At 63.3% G+C, this 17895-nt stretch overlaps 1 protein-coding gene across 1 annotated transcript in view; it reads left to right on the top strand.

The window, feature by feature from the left end:
- Ncor2 (nuclear receptor corepressor 2) overlaps positions 1–17895 on the top strand; it is an 80521-nt gene that overhangs the window by 8946 nt on the left and 53680 nt on the right. The window contains exons 4-10 of the mRNA XM_033762684.1: positions 30–209; positions 3518–3631; positions 6096–6152; positions 9779–9831; positions 14006–14072; positions 15984–16156; positions 16414–16504. Coding sequence (XP_033618575.1) covers positions 30–209; positions 3518–3631; positions 6096–6152; positions 9779–9831; positions 14006–14072; positions 15984–16156; positions 16414–16504 — 735 coding nt within the window. The remainder of the gene's footprint in view (positions 1–29; positions 210–3517; positions 3632–6095; positions 6153–9778; positions 9832–14005; positions 14073–15983; positions 16157–16413; positions 16505–17895) is intronic.

Genomic DNA, 17895 nt, shown 5'->3' with positions numbered 1-17895 from the left:
ACCTGGGGTCCCCGGCCCTGTCCCCTCAGGACCGCAACCTGGCGGGCAAGTTGGAGCCCGTGTCCCCGCCCAGCCCCCCGCACGGCGATGGTGAGCTGCAGCTGCTGCCCCCGCGGCTGTCCAAGGAGGAGCTGATCCAGAGCATGGACCGCGTGGACCGCGAAATCACCATGGTGGAGCAGCAGATCTCCAAGCTGAAGAAGAAGCAGGTGCGGCTGGTGTGGCGGGTGGCAGCACCCCCAGGGGACCCCACGGATATACGCAGGTACCCCTTGATCTGGGGGAGTGAACTTGTGTGCCTACATGACATTCATGAGGCCAGCAACACAGCCCCTGACCTGGCCCCCAGAGCAGTGGCCGTCTGACCCAAAGGCCCCTGTGGCCTTTGATGCTTAATCTAAGTGTGGTTAGCTGGATGTGGTGGTGCTCGTCTGTAAGCCCAGCACTCAGGAGGCTGAGGCGGGAGGATCGCTGTGAGTTCAAGGCCAGTCTGAACTGCATAGTGAGTTACTGTCTCAACCCCCCCCCCCCCCCCACACACTTTAAATGTGGTTTGTCTAATTTCCCCTGGGAAGCCTCAGATTCCTTGTCTATAAAATGAATGTAATATTCGTCTTCTAGGGTTTTAAAGAGGAATCAAGATCCTGAGATTGAAAACAAAGTCTCATTGTTACAGGTGAAACCAGACAAAGACATGTGGAGAAATGTTGATTTGAATAGTTCTTGTCTTGTTTTGTTTTCTTTGTTTTTTTTCCCGTGTTGGGAATCGAACTCAGGGCCTTGCACTCGACAGGCAGGAGCTGTGCTGCTGTGCTGTATCCCTGGCCCTGTAATTTTGTTTTTGAGACAGGGTCTCACTTTGTAGGTCAGGCTGGCCTTGAATTCACTGTTAGCCAGGCTGGCCTTGAACTCAGCAATTCTCCTGCTTCAGCCTCCTGAGGAGCTGGGATTATAGGTGTGCACCACCATGCCTGGCTGTGGTGGTGTTAATATTCATTTCTAGTTTACTCAATACAAAGTCATTTGATAATCTGACTTTTCCTGGCGCTTCTGGGGTTCCCGCCCTGGCGTCTTTTGGGTGTCTGCTCAGATGCCCCCTGCAGAGAGGACGCCCTGGCCATTACGCGAGCTGTGTCTCCAGCCAGCCTCTGTCCCCACGCATGGCTGACACCGTCACACCTGGCCTGGCAGGCTGCTCCCCGTGTACCTGCTGCGTGTGGCTGTGCTCGGGTCACCGAGACGCTGTGGTCTCGACATCGGGGCGTCGGTGGGACCCCGCTGACCTGTGGATCGGCCGCCGCACTGTGGCACCGTCGTCGACACTGTTCTTTGTGACCCGCGGTGTTGGGGCTCGGGGAGGCTCGTGTCTGTCCCCTCCTTCGGGGGAGCACGGGCATGTGGCACCGGGCCAGGGTTGAGTGTGCAGAGTGTGGGCGCAGAGGGCGTATTGCTGAGGTGGCCGGGCAGTGGCCCGGACCCGCGTGTCGTGTGGTTTCCAGGCTGGCTCTGGGCGGCGTGGCAGCCGTGGTTCCCCTGTGTACAGTGTGACTTGGGCCAGGCGCTGCAGTCAGGTTTCGCGGCGTGAGTTTCCCTTAATCCCTTATGAGGTGCTTTGGAGCTGCAGCTCCCAGTACGAGCCGGCCCTGTGGTGGGATCGGTGCGCTGCTGGTGTCGTGTGGGCCTTGTCACTTGCTGGCCCAAGTCATCCTCCCGTGAAGGAAGCCCGGCCACCCGCAGTCTCTGGAGGCCCTCCCTCCCGCCACCGCCTGGCCTCGGGCGGGTCACACCGTGGTCCCCTGCCTGCCTCTTCCCCAGTGGAAGCCTGGTGGTGGCAGTACTGGGGCCTTGTCCTCTGTCTTGGGGGTGGCAGCCCAGCCAGCTGAGCTCTGTGGCCCAGGGGACGTGTGTGCCTTGTGTCTGTCCGCCCGTCTCGTGGACGTGGCGCTGTTTCCGCCCCACGGTTGCTGCTGCTGGGATCGCAAGTCTGCCAGTGTTTGTTTGGCTGATGCATTCAGCCTCTCGGGCGTAGACAGAAGGGATCACCAGGCCACGTGGAAATCAGTGCTGAGGAATTTCCAGGCTCTCTTCCATTACAGCTGCCCCATTTTTACAGCCTCCCAGCAGCGTCTGACGGTTCCAGCTTTTCCACATTCTTGCCTAACGCCTGTTATTTTCTTTTTAAACAAAGTTCTGGTGTCAGCTGCTGTGGCCATGCTCTGGCGGTGGGAGCAGTGTCGTCCCGCCTCTGCTTGGCGGCTCAGGCAGCTGTGGGAGGAGGCACCGACCTCCAGGGCTTCGATGAAGGACTCCCGGGGTCAGAGCGGTGAGCCAGGCCCCAGAGCCGGGAGCAGTGCAGCCGAGCCCTGTGCTCCTGCGGGGTGGCGGGGTCTCAGTGCCCCTGTCAGCGGCAGCAGCGGGGTTCCTTCCTGCACGCCCCTGGCCCCACATCAGGCCCGCACCAGGGGTCGCTGAGCAGCTACTCTGGACTGGCTCTTTCCCGCTTCCTGTTTGGGATCCTAATGCTCTGTCCCTCAGTCACATCCAGGCTGTGTGGGCGCTGCAGGAGGAGTGGACTCTGATTCCTTTGGGGACCGTTCAGACAGCAGACGGGAATAGGCCTTCAGGGTGACCCGGAGCCAGCGTCTCTGTCCTCTGGTCTTTGCTCCCTTTTTTGGTGTAAAGCAGTGGGAAGCACAAAGGGTTGGCCATCTGGGATGTTCAGGGTTGGGGTGTGGAGTGTACAGACTGCAGGGTGAATGGTGATGGCGGTGATGATGGAGATGGTGATGATGGAGATGGTGATGATGGAGATGGTGATGGTGATGGTGCTGATGGTGGTGGTGAAGATGATGGTGGCGATGGTGATGATGGTGATGACGGTGATGACGGTGCTGGTGGTGGTGATGGCGATGGTGGTGGGGATGATGGTGGTCATGAGAGTGGGCCAGCATTGTTGATGGGGCACTGGCTGAGAGTGCGGTGCAGGCATCAGCTCCTTTGGTGCTCACCAGGGTAAAAGGGCTTTCTTTCATGACCGTCATTTCCAAATGAGAAAGAGGCTCAGGAAGTCGGGCCATTTCCCAGGCTGCCCAGCGAGCAGAGTGAACATAGCATCCCATTGGCCACAGAGTCTGCAGTCCCCCTCCACGCTGTGGCTTGTGGGAAATGCAGTGGACGAGGGTGGCAGCCTCTCGTAGCCCGACTCGGCGCTCCACATACATGGGCCTTTCAGCCCCTACCGTGCGCATCAGGGAGACTGGGATCAGCTCAGATGGGGAAACTGAGGCCCGTCGGGGTGGAGCCACTCCTTTGCCTCCTCTGCATACCCTGGGCGGCCTCTGAACCAGGAGGCTGTCGGGGCCGGGCCGGGCTTCCCTCTGCAGATACGGAGTCCCCAGGTGACTCAGAGGAAGCGGAGAGCGGCCTGACTTCCTGTGGTGGCTGCGGGCCCTCGTGGGCTGTGCCTCTCCTTCCGCCTGAGCGCGGGGCTCACCCTCGCACTGCCCCTTTCCCACAGCAACAGTTGGAGGAGGAGGCCGCCAAGCCGCCGGAGCCGGAGAAGCCCGTGTCGCCGCCGCCCATTGAGTCGAAGCACCGCAGTCTGGTGCAGATCATCTACGATGAGAACCGGGTACGTGAGCCTCTGTGTTCCTGTCTGCCATGGGACCGGCCCTCCTCCTGCCCAAGGGCCAGCTGGCAAGTGGGGGCAGCTTGGGGTGGCCCTGCCTCCGTGAACGCACAGGCATCGGGCCAAGGGGCCAGGTGGACGCACAGATGGTCACAGTGTCATCACCAACAGCAGTGCATACGTCCTCCGGCCAGACCCTTCTTGTCCATCCTAGAGGAGCAGGCCTGGGAAAGCAGGCGCCGTGGTCATTTGGTTTACACACGGGGAAACTGAGGCCCAGAGGGGAGCCATGACTCGTCCGGAGTCACAAGAGTCGCAGCATGGGCTCTTGTCCTCCAGCCGGTCCCGCTAACCCTTCCCCAGGAGGTGGCCCTGGCAGGACCTGGGCGTCTGAAGGCTGCCCTTCACCACCTATGGTGGGGAGGGCTGAGGCTGTCTGGTGCTCTGACAGCTGCTCTGGGCCTGGGGACGACACCCAGGGTCAGTAAGTGTCTTTAGGACAGGCAGGGTGATGGCCTGGGTGGAGTGCCGACCTCCCTCTTCCTGGCTGTGACCTTGGGCATGTCACTGAGCCCCTTTGCCTCAGCCTCATGGCTGCGGAGTGGCGGTGCCAAAGTGGCTCCTGCTGGTGCCTTTTGGACGGTGCCAGTCACTGAGGAAGGGCTCGCTGGCGCCGTAGGGCTTTGTCCATCCTCGTTATGGCTGCACACTGTGCGGTTCCAGTGAGCTCCATCCAGGCCTGGACGAAGCAGGTGCAGTTGGTGCTCAGAGGCCAGGGCCCGCCACGGGTGGCACGGGCTCGAGCTTGGAGGGGCCTCGGCCCTGAGCAGGAGAGCAGGTACAGCTGTCTCCAGCAGCTGTTGCAGATCTGTGGCTCCTCCTTCCGGCTCCCTGGGCCCAGCCTCCATTCATTCTGCTCATGGTGAAGGGTAGGAAGGTCTTTGGGCGGGTCTGGCGATGAGGGCCCTGGAACAGCTGCAGGGTGTGGAGGGGAGGGAGAGGTGAGGATGGCCGGGCTTGGGGGTGTGGAGCTAGGGTGTCTCCTGCCTGGGCTGAGCCTCGGAAGCTGGCGCCTCACAGTGGGGAGCAGCCAGAATGGGGAGCCCCTTGGGGGGTCAGGGGGATTAAGTTTTAATCCGCCTCCTTCCCTGCCGCTTGCTGCAGGTGGGGGCGGGGCGGGGCCGCTGCCCTCCTGCACGCCTGGCCCATTACCCTGCACAAGGCCCCGCTGTGCCAGGCTCCCCCGCTTCAGGCTGCCGTGCAGGTGCACACAGATGGCGGGCACAGGCAGGGCTGCCAGCCCGACCCGGAGGCCTGGCACCGGGAGAGGAGCTGGGTGCCAGGAGTTCCGGGGCCAGGGTGTGCCAAGACCCTGGGGGTGGTGCTGTGATCTCTGAAGCTGCGGTCGGCCCCAGGCTTTGGGGTGAAGGTGCCGCGGGCAGGGCCGGCTGTCGCGAGGTGGAGGGAGGGTAGGGAGGACGCGGCCCACAGTCTGGCCGCTTCCCATGGCCGGGCCTGCGGCTGTTGGCAGGGTGATGAGGACCTGAGGCTGCTGGTACAGAAGAGCAGGGCCCAGGCCGTCCTGGGCTCACGTGTGGGTGCGTGTGTGCACCTGTGTGTGCATTTGCTTGTGTGTGCTGTGTGCACACACGCATGTGGGGGTCAGCCTGAGCTGTGCGTGAGTGGCCGTGAGGTGTCGTCCTCTCCCTCACCCGTCCCTGGGCGCCTGGCCTCGGCGTCTGCACAGCTCTTGGGCTGCCCGCTCTGTGCTTCTGTGAGGAGGAAACGCTCCCGGTGTGTGCAGTCCCAGGCTGTCCTCACCGTAGGGTGGCGATCACTAGTGCAGCGTCACTGTCCTTAGGACCGCCTGCTGCCCACCGGGGCTGGCGGTGTCCTGGGGCAGATGTCCTTTGTCTGCCCAGCACCCAGCACTAGGGCGAGGACCCGGACAGCCATGCTTGGCCTGACCCTGTCTGCTGTACTCCTCCACCCCGAGGCGCAGTGCCGCCATCGTGGGGCAGGGCCAGTGGGCCGAGGGCCCGCCTGTGGGTGTGTGTAGGGACCCCTTCCTGCTGCACGTGGCTGTTCTCCAAATCAGTCCCAGGCTGTGCCCAGGGAGGCTGGTGGGGGTGGGGGGCTGTGGAAAGAATCACGTGATTGTGAAACAGAGATCCCAGAAAGGGCATCTCCTGTCACCCGGCCCCCTCCTCCTCTTCCCCTCGCCCTGTGCCGCTCTCAGCTGCACCCTCGCTGGGCCCTGGAGCCCTGGGGGTGGCAGGGGGCTGGGCACCCGGGACTCTGCCCCCTTGGGCTCAGCAGGGCCATGGGGAGGAGCTGAGGCCCCCGTGACTTCTGCAGCCAGGGGAGGACGGGAGGCTGTGGGCTTCCTGCCCAGGCTGTGGACTGTGTGCCAGGCGGCAGTGGCCCCCCGTTTCTAACCTGTCCTGTGTGTTCTTGGTCACCATAGAAGAAGGCAGAGGCGGCCCATCGGATCCTGGAAGGCCTGGGGCCCCAGGTGGAGCTGGTGAGTAGGGCTCGGGTGTGGCGGGGCACGGGGAGGGGAGGAGGAAGCGGCCCCTGCCCAGCTCCGCCCAGGCAGCCTCAGTGAGGAGGCAGGAAGCAGGGGAGGCCGCAGGGCACAGCCCGGCCGGTGCTTCACTGCAGCTTGGCACGGAGATCCATCCCCGGCCTGGGGGTCCGGCTCAGCTCCGAGTCTGCTCCAGACGGTTGGGGAAGCCCGGGTGGGTCTCTGGACCACTGGCTTCAGCTGCTGTCTGCACGTGGACTGGCGAGGGTTTGCTGTGGAGCTTCGCGCAGTGCGGGTACCGTGCCTCACTGTTGAGCTGCTGTCCTGACCACCTTGGCCGGCCTTGGCTTGCGGACCGGAAGGGGCCTGGTCTGCAGCCTGGTACACAGTGGGGCCGGCCTGGTGTGTGGGAGCAGAAGGGCAGCCTGGGGAGCCTGGCCCCTGCTGTCCCCCTGGGGACCCCAGGAGCTGTGGCTGAGGGGTGGACAGGGCCAGGCGTGGCTGTCGTGTGTCCAGCGCCATGTTGTTGGCTCTGGGGGGGCGACTGCGTGTCATCCTTACCCCTGCCCACTGCCGCTCTGTTCTGCTGGTGCCTTTTGGGCAGCCGTGGGGAGGGGCCTGCCCCATGCCCTCCGTCCAGTGTCGGGGAAATGGGCAGGGGTCTTGGGGGACCCACGTGGGGCTCAGGGAAGTGGGGGGCAGGATTGCTCAGCACAGCACTTCGGAAGGACCCAGTGAGGACTGTGCTTGCAGAGCCACTGCCCCTGGTTTTCCCTAGGTGCTGGGTGCTGTGGGCCCTTGGTCCCCAGACCCAGGCCGCTCTGCCTGGTGGTGCAGCTGCTGCCTGCACCACCGTCAGGAACCCTCCCGTCAGCTGTGTCCTGACTCGTTCCGTTCCCTCTGTTGCCAAACAGGGAGGGCAGGATCAGAGGTGCCTCAAGGGGCTCCAGACCCTGAGGCTCCCGCTACCCGTTCCTGAGGAGGACCCAAGCCCAGGCTCGCAGGTGGGGAAGCAGGGACAGGGCCATACCGGCCGTGGACGGTGTCCCTGGGTCCTGGCCCCAAATCTGTGGGAGGGGCCCGGCGGTGCAGGCCAAGGCGCAGGTGCAGTGCGCTCGGTGGCCCGGCTGGGGCTGTAGCTGGGGTGTCTTCCTGTCAGTGGGCCCTCGGCTTGGTCTCTGTGCCAGGTGTCACGGAGGTGCCCCGTGTCTGTCTGTGGGGGAGGCTGCAAGAGGGCAGGGCCGTGCTGGGTCTGCACTGCCGGAGAGGGGCAGGGCCTGGAGCGGGCAGGAAGGACTCGTCCCCTCCCTCCTGTCCCTGGGGCCGTGGCTGCAGGTGGCCCCAGGATTTGGGGCTGACAGCAGGGGCCGTTTCTAGGTCCCCGAACCCTTGGGGACCAGGCTGCCCTAGGGTGGGAGGTGGTAGAGGGAAGGCCATCGCAGACCTCGTGGCTGCTGTGTGAGTCACGGCTTCCTTCCTGCTCCAGCTGGTATTTTAAGAACTCGGTGTCACCAGCAGGGTGAAGGCTGGGATGACTCCAGCTGGTAGCAGCGCATCCTGGGGACATCCTGCTTTCCTTGTCCCTTCTCGGCCCCACCCCAAGCTGTGCAGGAGCCAGTCCTGCAGGGGACCCCGCCTTTTCCCCAGCCCCCACTCTTCATGAGCTGGTGCTCTGGGCTTCCCCTCACAGCAGGGATGGAAGCTGGGCCAGGGCAGAGGCAGAGGGGCCCGCACAAGCCCTGGCGTCCTCTGGACCTGGGCGGTGCCGGTCCCCATGGCCTGGAGGTTGCCTCAGAGCTACCAGCTTGGCACTGGCCTCTGTGGAGGGTGAGGGGGTCCTTGGGACCCCCTGGGCCCTGTTGTCCCCTTGGCAGTGTGCCCCACCCTGCTCCTCCTGGGCCTTGTGAGATGGTCACCTGGGCCTGTTGCCATGGTGACAGGGCACTCCCAGGCTGCTCCCAGAGCTTCATTGGTTCCTGCCTCAGTTTACCCGAGGAGCCCTGCATCCCAGCCCCATTGGGTTAGAGGCTGGCTGGGGCCCTGCTGCCACCTGCAGCTCATGTCCCTGTGCTCCCTGCTGGGTCTGTGTGCTGGGTCTCTCGGAGCTTCCTGGGTCCTTAGGCTGCTTGTCTTTATAAGAAACCGGGACAAACCAGCCATTGCATTTAAAATGTTCTGGGCCGCTCAGGCTGGGCAAATGGGTTCTCTTTGCTGTGTGCCCATTTTCTAGATTGGGAAACCAAGGCCCAAGCTCTCACTTGGGAGCTGGACAGGGAGGAAGCGGGGTGTAAGTCAGGGCCAGCCTGAGCCATGAGCGGATGGATGGATGGCCCTTTCCGCCTGGCCTGCGGTCCTGGATGATGGGGGTCGTAAAGACCACGCCTGGAACTTGCCTCCTTCCGAGGGTGTCTGACCCGTCTTCTGGGCAGTTCCGAGGTGTCTAATGCAGGCTCTGCTGGTCCTGCCTGTTCCTCCCTTCTATTGAGGCCCTGGCTGGGGACATTGTGGGTGGAGGCCTGTGACCTGGTGTCAGAAGAGGCCTCCTCGTCTCCGGGGGTGGCTGGGTGTGGACAGGGCTGTGGGCAGCGGTGTTGGTCCTGGGGCCCTTGTGGGCGTCCAAGGTGCCCCGGTACTAGGGCTGCCGGTCCACGGTGGCAGGAGGCACAGCCAGGCCCTCCGGGTGCTGGGTGTGAGGTTCTGCCTCCCTGGCTCCCACCAGCTGTGCCCGACCCTCTGGCCTCCCGAGGCCTCGGTGTCTCCACCCTCAACACGGGGCAGTTGTACCCATGGCTGGAAGCGGGCTCCGTGTGCTCCGTGTCTCGTCCCCAGGGTCCGCTCGGGAGTGAACAGAGGATGTAGTGGTGTAGACTCTGCCATGCTGGCGGCTGTCCCTCAGTGTGGTGGCCAGGCCTGGAAGGGTCCGGGAGGCTCAGAAGTCTGTGCTGTCAGCAGTCTTGGGCTTGGGGGCACTGATTCTTCTGGGGCGGCTCTGTTTTACAGAAGAGAGAAACTGAGGCAGGCCCACGTGGATTTGTAGCACACGGGGCAGAGCCAGGGGGTGAACCCACAGTTGGCTGTGGTGCTGTGCCACAGCGCTCCCACCCAGGCGGGGACACAGGTGCTAGCTCAGCCTGACTGGCACAGGCCTGTGGCTGCCTCTGCCTGTGCTGTTGGTTCCCCTGCGCCATCCTCTGGTGGTGGTGCCCGCCTGCTTCCAGCTGCCGCCAATGGAGCAGCGTGGTGAGGACCCAGCCCTGGGGCTCTGCGCTCCTGCGGGACAGGCAGGGCCGTGCTGTCTTCCCGAGGGTGCTGCCTGGGTCTGCCGGTGCCTGTGTGTGTCCCGGCTGTGCTGAGGCTTCCCCTCGGTCCCCAGCCTCACCCTGCCCGGCGCCACCTGTCGACACTGTGGGTCTGGGTTCGAGGACATCTGTGACTCTGGGGTCCCGGTGTCCATGGTGACCGGGGTCCACTGCAAGTCCTGACCCCCTCCAGGGGCTCTCAGGCTGTGGGGCTGGGGCAGCGGCCTCTCCCGGGCCTGGTGGCTCCTGGGCCTGGGTGCAGCTGCTGGGCTCGCAGGGTGCCGGCTGGTGGCCACGTTCACTGACGTCTCCCTTCCTCCACAGCCGCTGTATAATCAGCCCTCTGACACCCGGCAGTACCACGAGAACATCAAGATGTGAGTGCAGCGACCTGGGCGAGGAGGGCGGGCGCAGGGCGCAGCTGGAGGTGACGGGGCCTGGGTGTCTGGGGTCTGTCGGAGTTGGCCCTTTGCATAGTCTGCAAGTGTGGCAGGAAGCACTGAACCGGGGGCCTGGGGTGGGCAGTGCAGTGGGACCCAACGGTGGGACCCCTCCCAGGGGACGCCAGGAGAGCAAGCGGTCATCATTCTGGCGCCATGCACTTTTGGGGGCCGCACGGCTGGCTTGGGGCAGATGGTGTGGCATCTTTAAGCAGTAGGTTGGCCCGCTGGACAGCCCTGGCTTTCCCTGGGGATGTACTGATGGGAGCACAGCCTTCCGGCGTGAAGGGGATATTTCCTCATGTCATCATCCAGGACCCCAAAAGGCAAAGGGGCCGAGGCCTTGCCCCGGTGGCTGTGCGCATGGCAGGGAATAGGTTGGAGGTGTGTGTGTGTCTGTGGGATCCCCATGTGCTTCTGGTTTGTGACTGAGGAGGCTCAGCTGCTCACATGTGACTTCCAAGGGCAGCCTTTGTGGGTTCAGTGGGCCCAGGTGTGGCTGGGGTGGCAGCGTAGGGTGGGGTGTGGTGCTGGAGGCCTTCGAGCCCCACCCTGCCGGGGTTGTGCTGTTGGTGCGGCCCCCCATGTTGTCATCTCTGGTCTGCTGTGTCTGGCCCGAGCCTGGCCCAGCTGGCCACCCTGCGTCCCTGGTGGCTCGGAGCAGCCGGGCGTCTCGCTGGAGACCCAGCCCACACCTCGGACCTCAGCGTTTTGGGCTGGCCACAGGGCTGTCGCGAGGTGCTGGGTCGTCACGTTGGCACCAGGGGTTCCCCACGATGGCTGGATCCAGGCTTGGGGGCCTTCGTACAGCTGGGTCGGGGCAGGAGGTGTTTGCTGCCGCGTCTGGCTGCTGGGGCTTCGCCACTCACTCGTCCATTTGCTCATCACTTCATTCATCTGCTCCGCTGGGGCCTGGCCATGTCTTAGGGGCTGGGACAAAGCAGAGGTTTGTGTCCTGCAGCAAAGAAGAGAGTTAAATAACAGGGAAAGTCTCAGCTTATCTAAGTATGGGAGTCGCTCACCAAGGCTCGTTGTGTTTTCCTTTTGACCTGTGCATTTCTTTATCTGTGGTATCGGGGATCGAACCCAGGGCTTTCGTCCCAATCGGCATCCCCAGCCCGTCTTATTTTTCATCTTGAGACGGGGTCTCATTAAGTTTCTCCGTTGCCCAGGCTGGGCCTGAACTTGCCACCCTCCAGCCTTGCCTCCCAGAGTGCCAGGATCTTAGACAGGCGCCACCGTGTCCAACTTGGACGTGACTTTAATAGCAGCGTATGAAGCCGGAAATTTCACGTGATCTTCATCGCTCAGAGAGCAGCTTAGGTCTGATGGCGTTGGACGACTGCAGTAAGAGCAGCCACACTGGCCCAGCCGCGAAGGAGCCGGGCACCTCACGGAAACGGCAGCAACTGAGGTCCGCTGCACCGTCGTCCCGGGAGCAGGATCACGGTTTCGTTTGTGGTCCTGCGTTATCGCCAGGTCTGCATGGGTGGTCGGTCCCGGGGTACCCCTCCTGCTCAGCGGGAGTGAGTTCTTACGTGAGGTCGATCTTACTGCTGAAAAGTGAATCAGCAACAGGTTTGTGCTTAGAATTTGAAGGCTTTTTTTCATGTTTTCTGTCAAAGTTACTGCTTTTGACTTCATTGTGGCTGTTATTAAGGCAGTGCATTTGCTTGCTTTACAAAACGCTCTCAAGATGGTAGCAGGAGATAGGAGAGGACAGGTGACTGGCCTGAGCAGTCAGGGCAGGGTGTGACAACTGAGGGGACCCTTCTGGCTGTGCTGCCTCTGGCCGTGTTCCCCTGAGGGCAGGAGAGTTGTAGGCAGGGGCAGAAGCAGTGCAAAAGTCCTGGGGCCACATGGGTGGCGAGGGGAGGAGGGCAGGGCCTTGGCTGCTCCTGGCTGTGCTTTCTGCCGCTGTGCCGGCTTTGCTCCAGGGAGCGCACAGTCTGAGTGCAGCCTCAGGTCTCAGTCACTATACAGCTGCTGCAGGCTCAGGGTGAGAGGGTCTCAGGGCACTAACTCCCAGCACCTCTGTCCTCCCATCTCCATTCCCAGGACTGCGGGGACTTTGGTTATGCAGCCTCAGGCCCCGAAGTATTTGTGCTCAGCTTTTCCAAAGGCGTGGGGTGGGGGCGCTCCTCCATTTGGCAAGTGCTCGCTGCCTCTGCTCCGCTAGTCTGGGCCCCGCGATGGCCGTGACCGCGGCCTGACATTGCAGAGGGGACAGATGCCGGCGCACTGCGTGTGATGACCCACAAGGTGGGAGGTGGGAGGTGGGCCCCTGGGACCCGGCCCGGCACTGTCATCTCTGTGGCTGCGTGCAGCTAATTTCACGCTCCGCTTCCTGCTGCCCGGGCATTCGGGGACGGATGTGCTGCGGTCACCTGCGCTCCCTCACTGCCCCTCTGCCGCCCACGCTGTCTCTGCGGGGCCACTGCTGTGTCCAGAGGGTGCCTGGCTTCCAGCCGCAGGCGCTTCTGTCCTGTCCCCGTTTTCCTGTCTCGCAGCCCGTTGCCCCGTCCTGTGCCTGCGAGGGGTGCAGGTGGGAAGCTGTCACCAGGCCCGGGCTCCGCTGAGACCCCGAGGAGCCTGCCCCACTGTCCTCCTGGGCTGTGTGTGCGAGTGCTCCCTCCCCCCGCCACCCGCTCCTCTGCTCCAACCGCTGCTCCAGGGAGCTGACCTGATTGCCCGGGCAGCCCCCTGGGTTTGCAGGAAAGGCGATTGCATGTACAATGGAGAAGCCTTGGCTTCCCGGGAACCAAGCTGGGTCCCAGGTGGCCCTGCTGTCAGGCATCCTTACTGCCAGGCTTTCTTGGTTGTCGTTTTCCTTTTTAGCCCAGATACTTTTCTGGGAGACCCAGTGCCCACACACCTGGCCCTGGCCCTGCTCACCTGGTGCTTGTCCTCTCCCAGGACCCTCACCCACCTGGGCCTTCTTCCTGTTCTTCACCCGACCCCTGACTGTGCTCCTACCCTGGTGCCTTTGCACTTGTAGTGTCCACTGCCCGGGGTCCCCTCCCCTTAGATGTCCCCATGGTCCTTCTGAGCTGTCTGCCTCCAGCCCGGGCTCCCCCAGGGCTTCCTATATCTGCAGCTTTCAGGGGCCACACTTGTGTGGTCTGAGGGCAGCCCCAGGCACACTTGCTGCCACCCTGGTTGACGTCATGAGTCTGGCACAGAGCTGCCTCATTCTGTTATCGTCACTGTGACGCCTCTTTCGGGGGGCCTGGGCCTGTCCTGTCCCCTGTGTGCCTTGCGTGGTGGGAGCTCGAGGAGTGGTTGGAATTGATGGAGACAGGTGCCCGATGACTCCGGATGCGGACACTGAGTCAGGGTGCATCTGAGGTCAGCTCAGACTCAGCATCATTGGGGAGGGGCTCTGGATGCCCACCCCGGTGTCTGGGGCCCCTTTCCCATCCCCAACACAGGTCCTGGGCTGTGGGCAGGAGGCCTCCGGGCCCGTGTTGCTGTGACGTCCGTCAGTGGCTGCTGAGCTTTCTGTGGGTTTAAACACTGCAGAGAAGTGGGTGCCACTGCCCACCAGGGGTGAGGCGAGTTTGGGGTGCAGTGGCCCTGAGGCCGGCCTGCTGTCTGTGTTCCCGGCACGTGTGCTGGCGCTGGAGCGGGGCCAAGCCTGCCCCGCGCAGTCCCTGCACGTCCCAGGGTCCCTGTCCCCTCCTCCACACTTCCCCCGCCTTCCCGTGTCCTGCACCCTCCACTCTGCCTCCCCCAGCCCCACCCGGTCTGGGCTGCTGTCCCCCTCGCTCGGCCCCTCCAGGTCCCTGTCCTGTGGGGTTAATCGCTCCCCTTTCTGTCTCGCTGTCTCTCCGGTCTCTGTCTGCCCTGTGTCCCTGCCTCTCTCTCTTCTGAGCACCTATACCTCCCTCGGCGGCAGCCCCTCTCCAGGAGCCGCAGAGCTGTGGGGACCTGGTGCCCCTGCTGTCTCCTTTGTGCAGGACAGGGTGCCGGGGGACCAGGCCTTTCTCCTGGGTGCACCCAGCCTTCTGGAGATTTGGGTCGCTTTGGGGGTGCAGGAGTCTTCAGCAGGGTGGTGCCTGCTCGGGCCTGCGTGGCTGGGACACAGCTGACCCAGTCCTCTGTCCCCCAGAAACCAGGCCATGCGCAAGAAGCTGATCCTGTACTTCAAGCGGAGGAACCACGCGCGCAAGCAGTGGGTGAGTCCCTGGGATCAGCACCAGGGTGGGAGCGGGGCTGGGGGGGTGAGGCTCAGGGGCCCCGATGTCCCCCTGTCCCTGTGCCTCAGCCTTCCTGCCCTCAAGGGCCCTGCTTTCTACCGGGTCAGGTCTACTTCCGGGGCGCACTCAGTCCTGCCGGGCGTGTGCGGGTCTGTGGTACACAATTGGTGCCAACTCAGCGCAGCCTGAATGGAAACGTGATGCCGCCTGCGCAGTAGGCAAGCGGAACAGGGCATTGGCTGAGGGTGGCTGACGTGTACACAGAGCCCGCGTCTGGCAGACCCCTGTCCCCATGCCGCAGAGGGGAAGCTGAGGCACAGAGTGGTAGAGTGGCCTGCCTGTGCCACATGGCTGATTTTGAGCCCTGGCTGGCTACTTCCGAGCCCGGGAGCAGGTTCCACCCTGGGCTGGGCGGAGAAAGGAGACTGGGTGTTCGCAGGCTGCCCGGGATGGCACGCTTGGCGGGGCTGTGACCCGGGAAGGCTGAGCCGAAGGCACGTATGTGCCAGAGCTCCGGGGTGGGGGAAGCAGGTGGCTGGTGGCGACTGGGGCCATGCCAGGGGCTGGCGGTGGTTGGCACGGAGCCCGGGGACACTGCCCTTGTGGGATGGTGCATTTAGATTTTATTCTCAGCACAGCGAGATGTATTGATTCTCCAGCAAGTGCTCAGTCTTTGAGTTGAGACAGGAGAGCGCCACACGTCCCAGCCAGAGTCAGGCACCATGGGGCCCTGTCACTGGGCGGGGAGGGACAGGAGTCTGCTGCCTGTCTGCTCATTGTCACAGCTGGCGGTCATGAGCACATCTTTCCGCCTCTGCCCCTCACCTGCCCCCAGTGTCCCTGTGGGTGTCACTGGGGTGGGGAGGAGGTATGTGAATCACAGGTCTCTGTGGCTGCTAGACGGAGCTAGGGGCCAGTGTAGCTGGAGGGTGTGGGTACATGCCTCAAATCGCTGCAGTCTGGGAGGCTGAGGCAGGAGGATCTCAAGTTTGAACCCAGCCTGGACAACTTAGTGAGACTCTGTCTCAAAATGAAAAAGGGGGTCAGAGATTTAGCTCAGTGGTGCCATCTGCCTCAAAAGCATAAGGTCTTGAGTTTGATCCGTGGTACCAAAAAAGAACTCAAAGTAATAAAAAATGGGCTGGGGATGGAGCTCAGTGTAAAGGGTTCAAAATCTAGTGCTGCAAAACATAAAAATAACTTAATTGGAAAGGCCCCTGGGGGTCTGGCAGGAAGTTGGCTCATGGGGGCGCGAGCTGCAGACTTGGGGTTCCTCTCAGAAATCCAGGTGGCTTTGCAGCCTGGCTGAGCCATCCCAGCAGGCTAGGGGGCTGCTAGACCTCTGATCTGATGCCTCCCACTTGGAAGCCACAGGTGCGTTGGTCAGGAGCCGAGGTGCCTGGTAGGGCGGTCGGAGCTTGTGGCCTGTTAGGCCTGGCTCTGTCCCTGGCCCCACAAAGCTGAGAAGCCGCTGACGTGCAGGACAGGGACGTCCGGGCCGAGCAGCGAGGGAGTGCTGGGAGTGTGTCCTTGAGACCTCGTCCCTGGCCCTCTCCTGGCCGCCAGAGCTGGGGTGACAGGGCCCCGTGTCCCTGAGAGCCACCCTGCATGCAGACAGACCTGAGCAGAGGGGGAAGCGGGGAAGGGGCCAGGTGTTTGGAGTTCTTGATTCTGCATGGTGGTGGTGGCTTTTGTCCTGGACCGGACCCTGGAGGAGCCAGCCTGGGCGGCGCTCACTGGAGACTGGGCCTGGTCCCTGTGGGAAGTGCGGGTTCTTCCTGGGCCCAGGGGCCTTGGTCTGTTGTGCCCGTGCTGCCCGCGTGTGGCCCGGGGCGTGGCCATGTGCGTGCTGGGTGCCCAAGCCCCTCAGTGCGGCCCGCGTTCCCTCAGGAGCAGAAGTTCTGCCAGCGCTATGACCAGCTCATGGAGGCCTGGGAGAAGAAGGTGGAGCGCATTGAAAACAATCCGCGGCGCCGTGCAAAGGAGAGCAAGGTGCGGGAGTACTACGAGAAGCAGTTCCCGGAGATCCGCAAGCAGCGAGAGCTGCAGGAGCGTATGCAGAGGTGAGCCCCGGGCGAGCCTGAGGTCTTCCTGCCTCAGCCTCCCGGCCTGCTGGGCCCGCAGGCATGCACCACCAGGCCCAGGGGTTCTCACTTCTTACCCTGGTTATGGGAGGAAACTGAGGTGCTGAGACGTACTCCGACTCTGGTGAGGGGCAGAGCTGGGGTGGGAGCTCAGTTCCGTGCCGGGTGCGAGGCGCCAACCTGGTACCCCTTTTGGCCAGGGCAGGTCCTGAGTGTGTCCCTTTGGTCCCCAGCAGGGTGGGGCAGCGCGGCAGCGGGCTCTCAATGTCGGCTGCCCGCAGCGAGCACGAGGTGTCAGAGATCATCGATGGCCTGTCGGAGCAGGAGGTGAGGCCTGCCGGCTGTGCATCCCCATCCCGGCAACCTGTCCAGTGACGTCCTGGCTGCAGGCAGCAGGGGCCCGGTGGGAAACTGGATTTACCCTAGGAGGGGAGGATGCAGCCTGCAAGTCCCTGACCTGCCTGTTGCCTGTGCTGGGGGTCAGCCCCGCCTCTGGCTCCACCCCTTAGCCCTTTTCGGTGCTTCCTATTGGCTGATCGCAGGCAGTGCCTGCAGGTGGGAGGGGTTGGGGTACAGTGATTGACAGCCACCCAGGACCCCTTGCTGGGGCATTCTCACTGGCGCCTCAGTCCTGGGCTCCAGCCTAGCCATGGCCCTGCCCAGGGGCGCTGGGACACCTGGGGTCAGCCAAGGTGACCCTGGCTGTGGTTACTGGGCCAGACGGCCAAGAAGCAGCGAAGTAGGATTCCCTAGAACTGGAACAGGCCTCTGCCTGTCTCCTGCCAGTCTTATGGATCATGTGACCAGTGTGACCTTTGTCCCCTGTGCCCCACACCCAGGTGGCTGCAGGAAGCCATCTATGCAGGCGCAAGGTGCCTCCTCCCTGAGGGCTGTTCAGGTGGGAGGGTCTTGTGGCTTTGGCCTGGTCCAACCAAGCTCCCTGCAGCTGTTAACATTGAAATTGATTGAAATGCAGTCCAGGAAGGCTAGTTTCTCCATGGAACAGGACGTGCGGGACAGTGCAGGGGACCCCTGCTCTCGGCAGGGCATCCGCTGGCCAGTGCTTGCTCCTGACGCCACCCTTGTTCTGGTTAGGGCAGGGGTGTCAGCCTCACCACAAGGAGGGGTGGGCAGAGGACAATTGCTGTCTTGTCTGCTCTTCGGGGTCCAGCAGCCACTGTGTACCCTGGAAAGGCTGGGAGGGCAGGGAAGTCAGAGGCCACAAGCTAGGCTTCCGATGCCCTGGGTCCCCCAGCAGCCAGAGCGGGGCCCCTCTGCACCGTGGCCGGGAGGCCTTTGCTGCGCCAGGAGGTGGGGTGTAGGCAGCTGGGCAGCAGGACAGACCGGGCCGCCCTTGGCTGCCTCCCGAGCAGGTTGTTAATCACCACTAATTGGCGATCCCAGAGACCCGGCGCCTCCCAGGGTCATCCCGACGCGGGCAGATCAGAGGAGCTGGCGCTGGGGCCAGGGTGGCAGGAAGTGGTCCTGTGGTGTCCCCAGGCTCCGGCCGAGCCCTCTTCCCGGCCCGGGGCTGCTCCCTTCTGCTGTGTCCCCGGGCATCTGGACCCCAGCTGAACCTGCCCTGGCCGCTGTGCTTCACGGTGCTCATCTTCGTGAGGGGAACATTCGCAGCTGCTCCGGCTGCACGCGGCTCACGCACAGCCCACCCTCCCTGCACCGCCGCCGCCCCTCCTCCCGTGCCCTCTGGGCCCTCCCGC

Source organism: Fukomys damarensis, unplaced genomic scaffold, assembly GCF_012274545.1.
Source record: "Fukomys damarensis isolate Sample0158 unplaced genomic scaffold, DMR_v1.0_HiC HiC_scaffold_12, whole genome shotgun sequence".
NCBI lineage: Eukaryota > Metazoa > Chordata > Mammalia > Rodentia > Bathyergidae > Fukomys > Fukomys damarensis.
The sequence above is the reverse complement of the archived record's forward strand: the minus strand, read 5'-3'. Positions and strand labels throughout refer to the sequence as shown.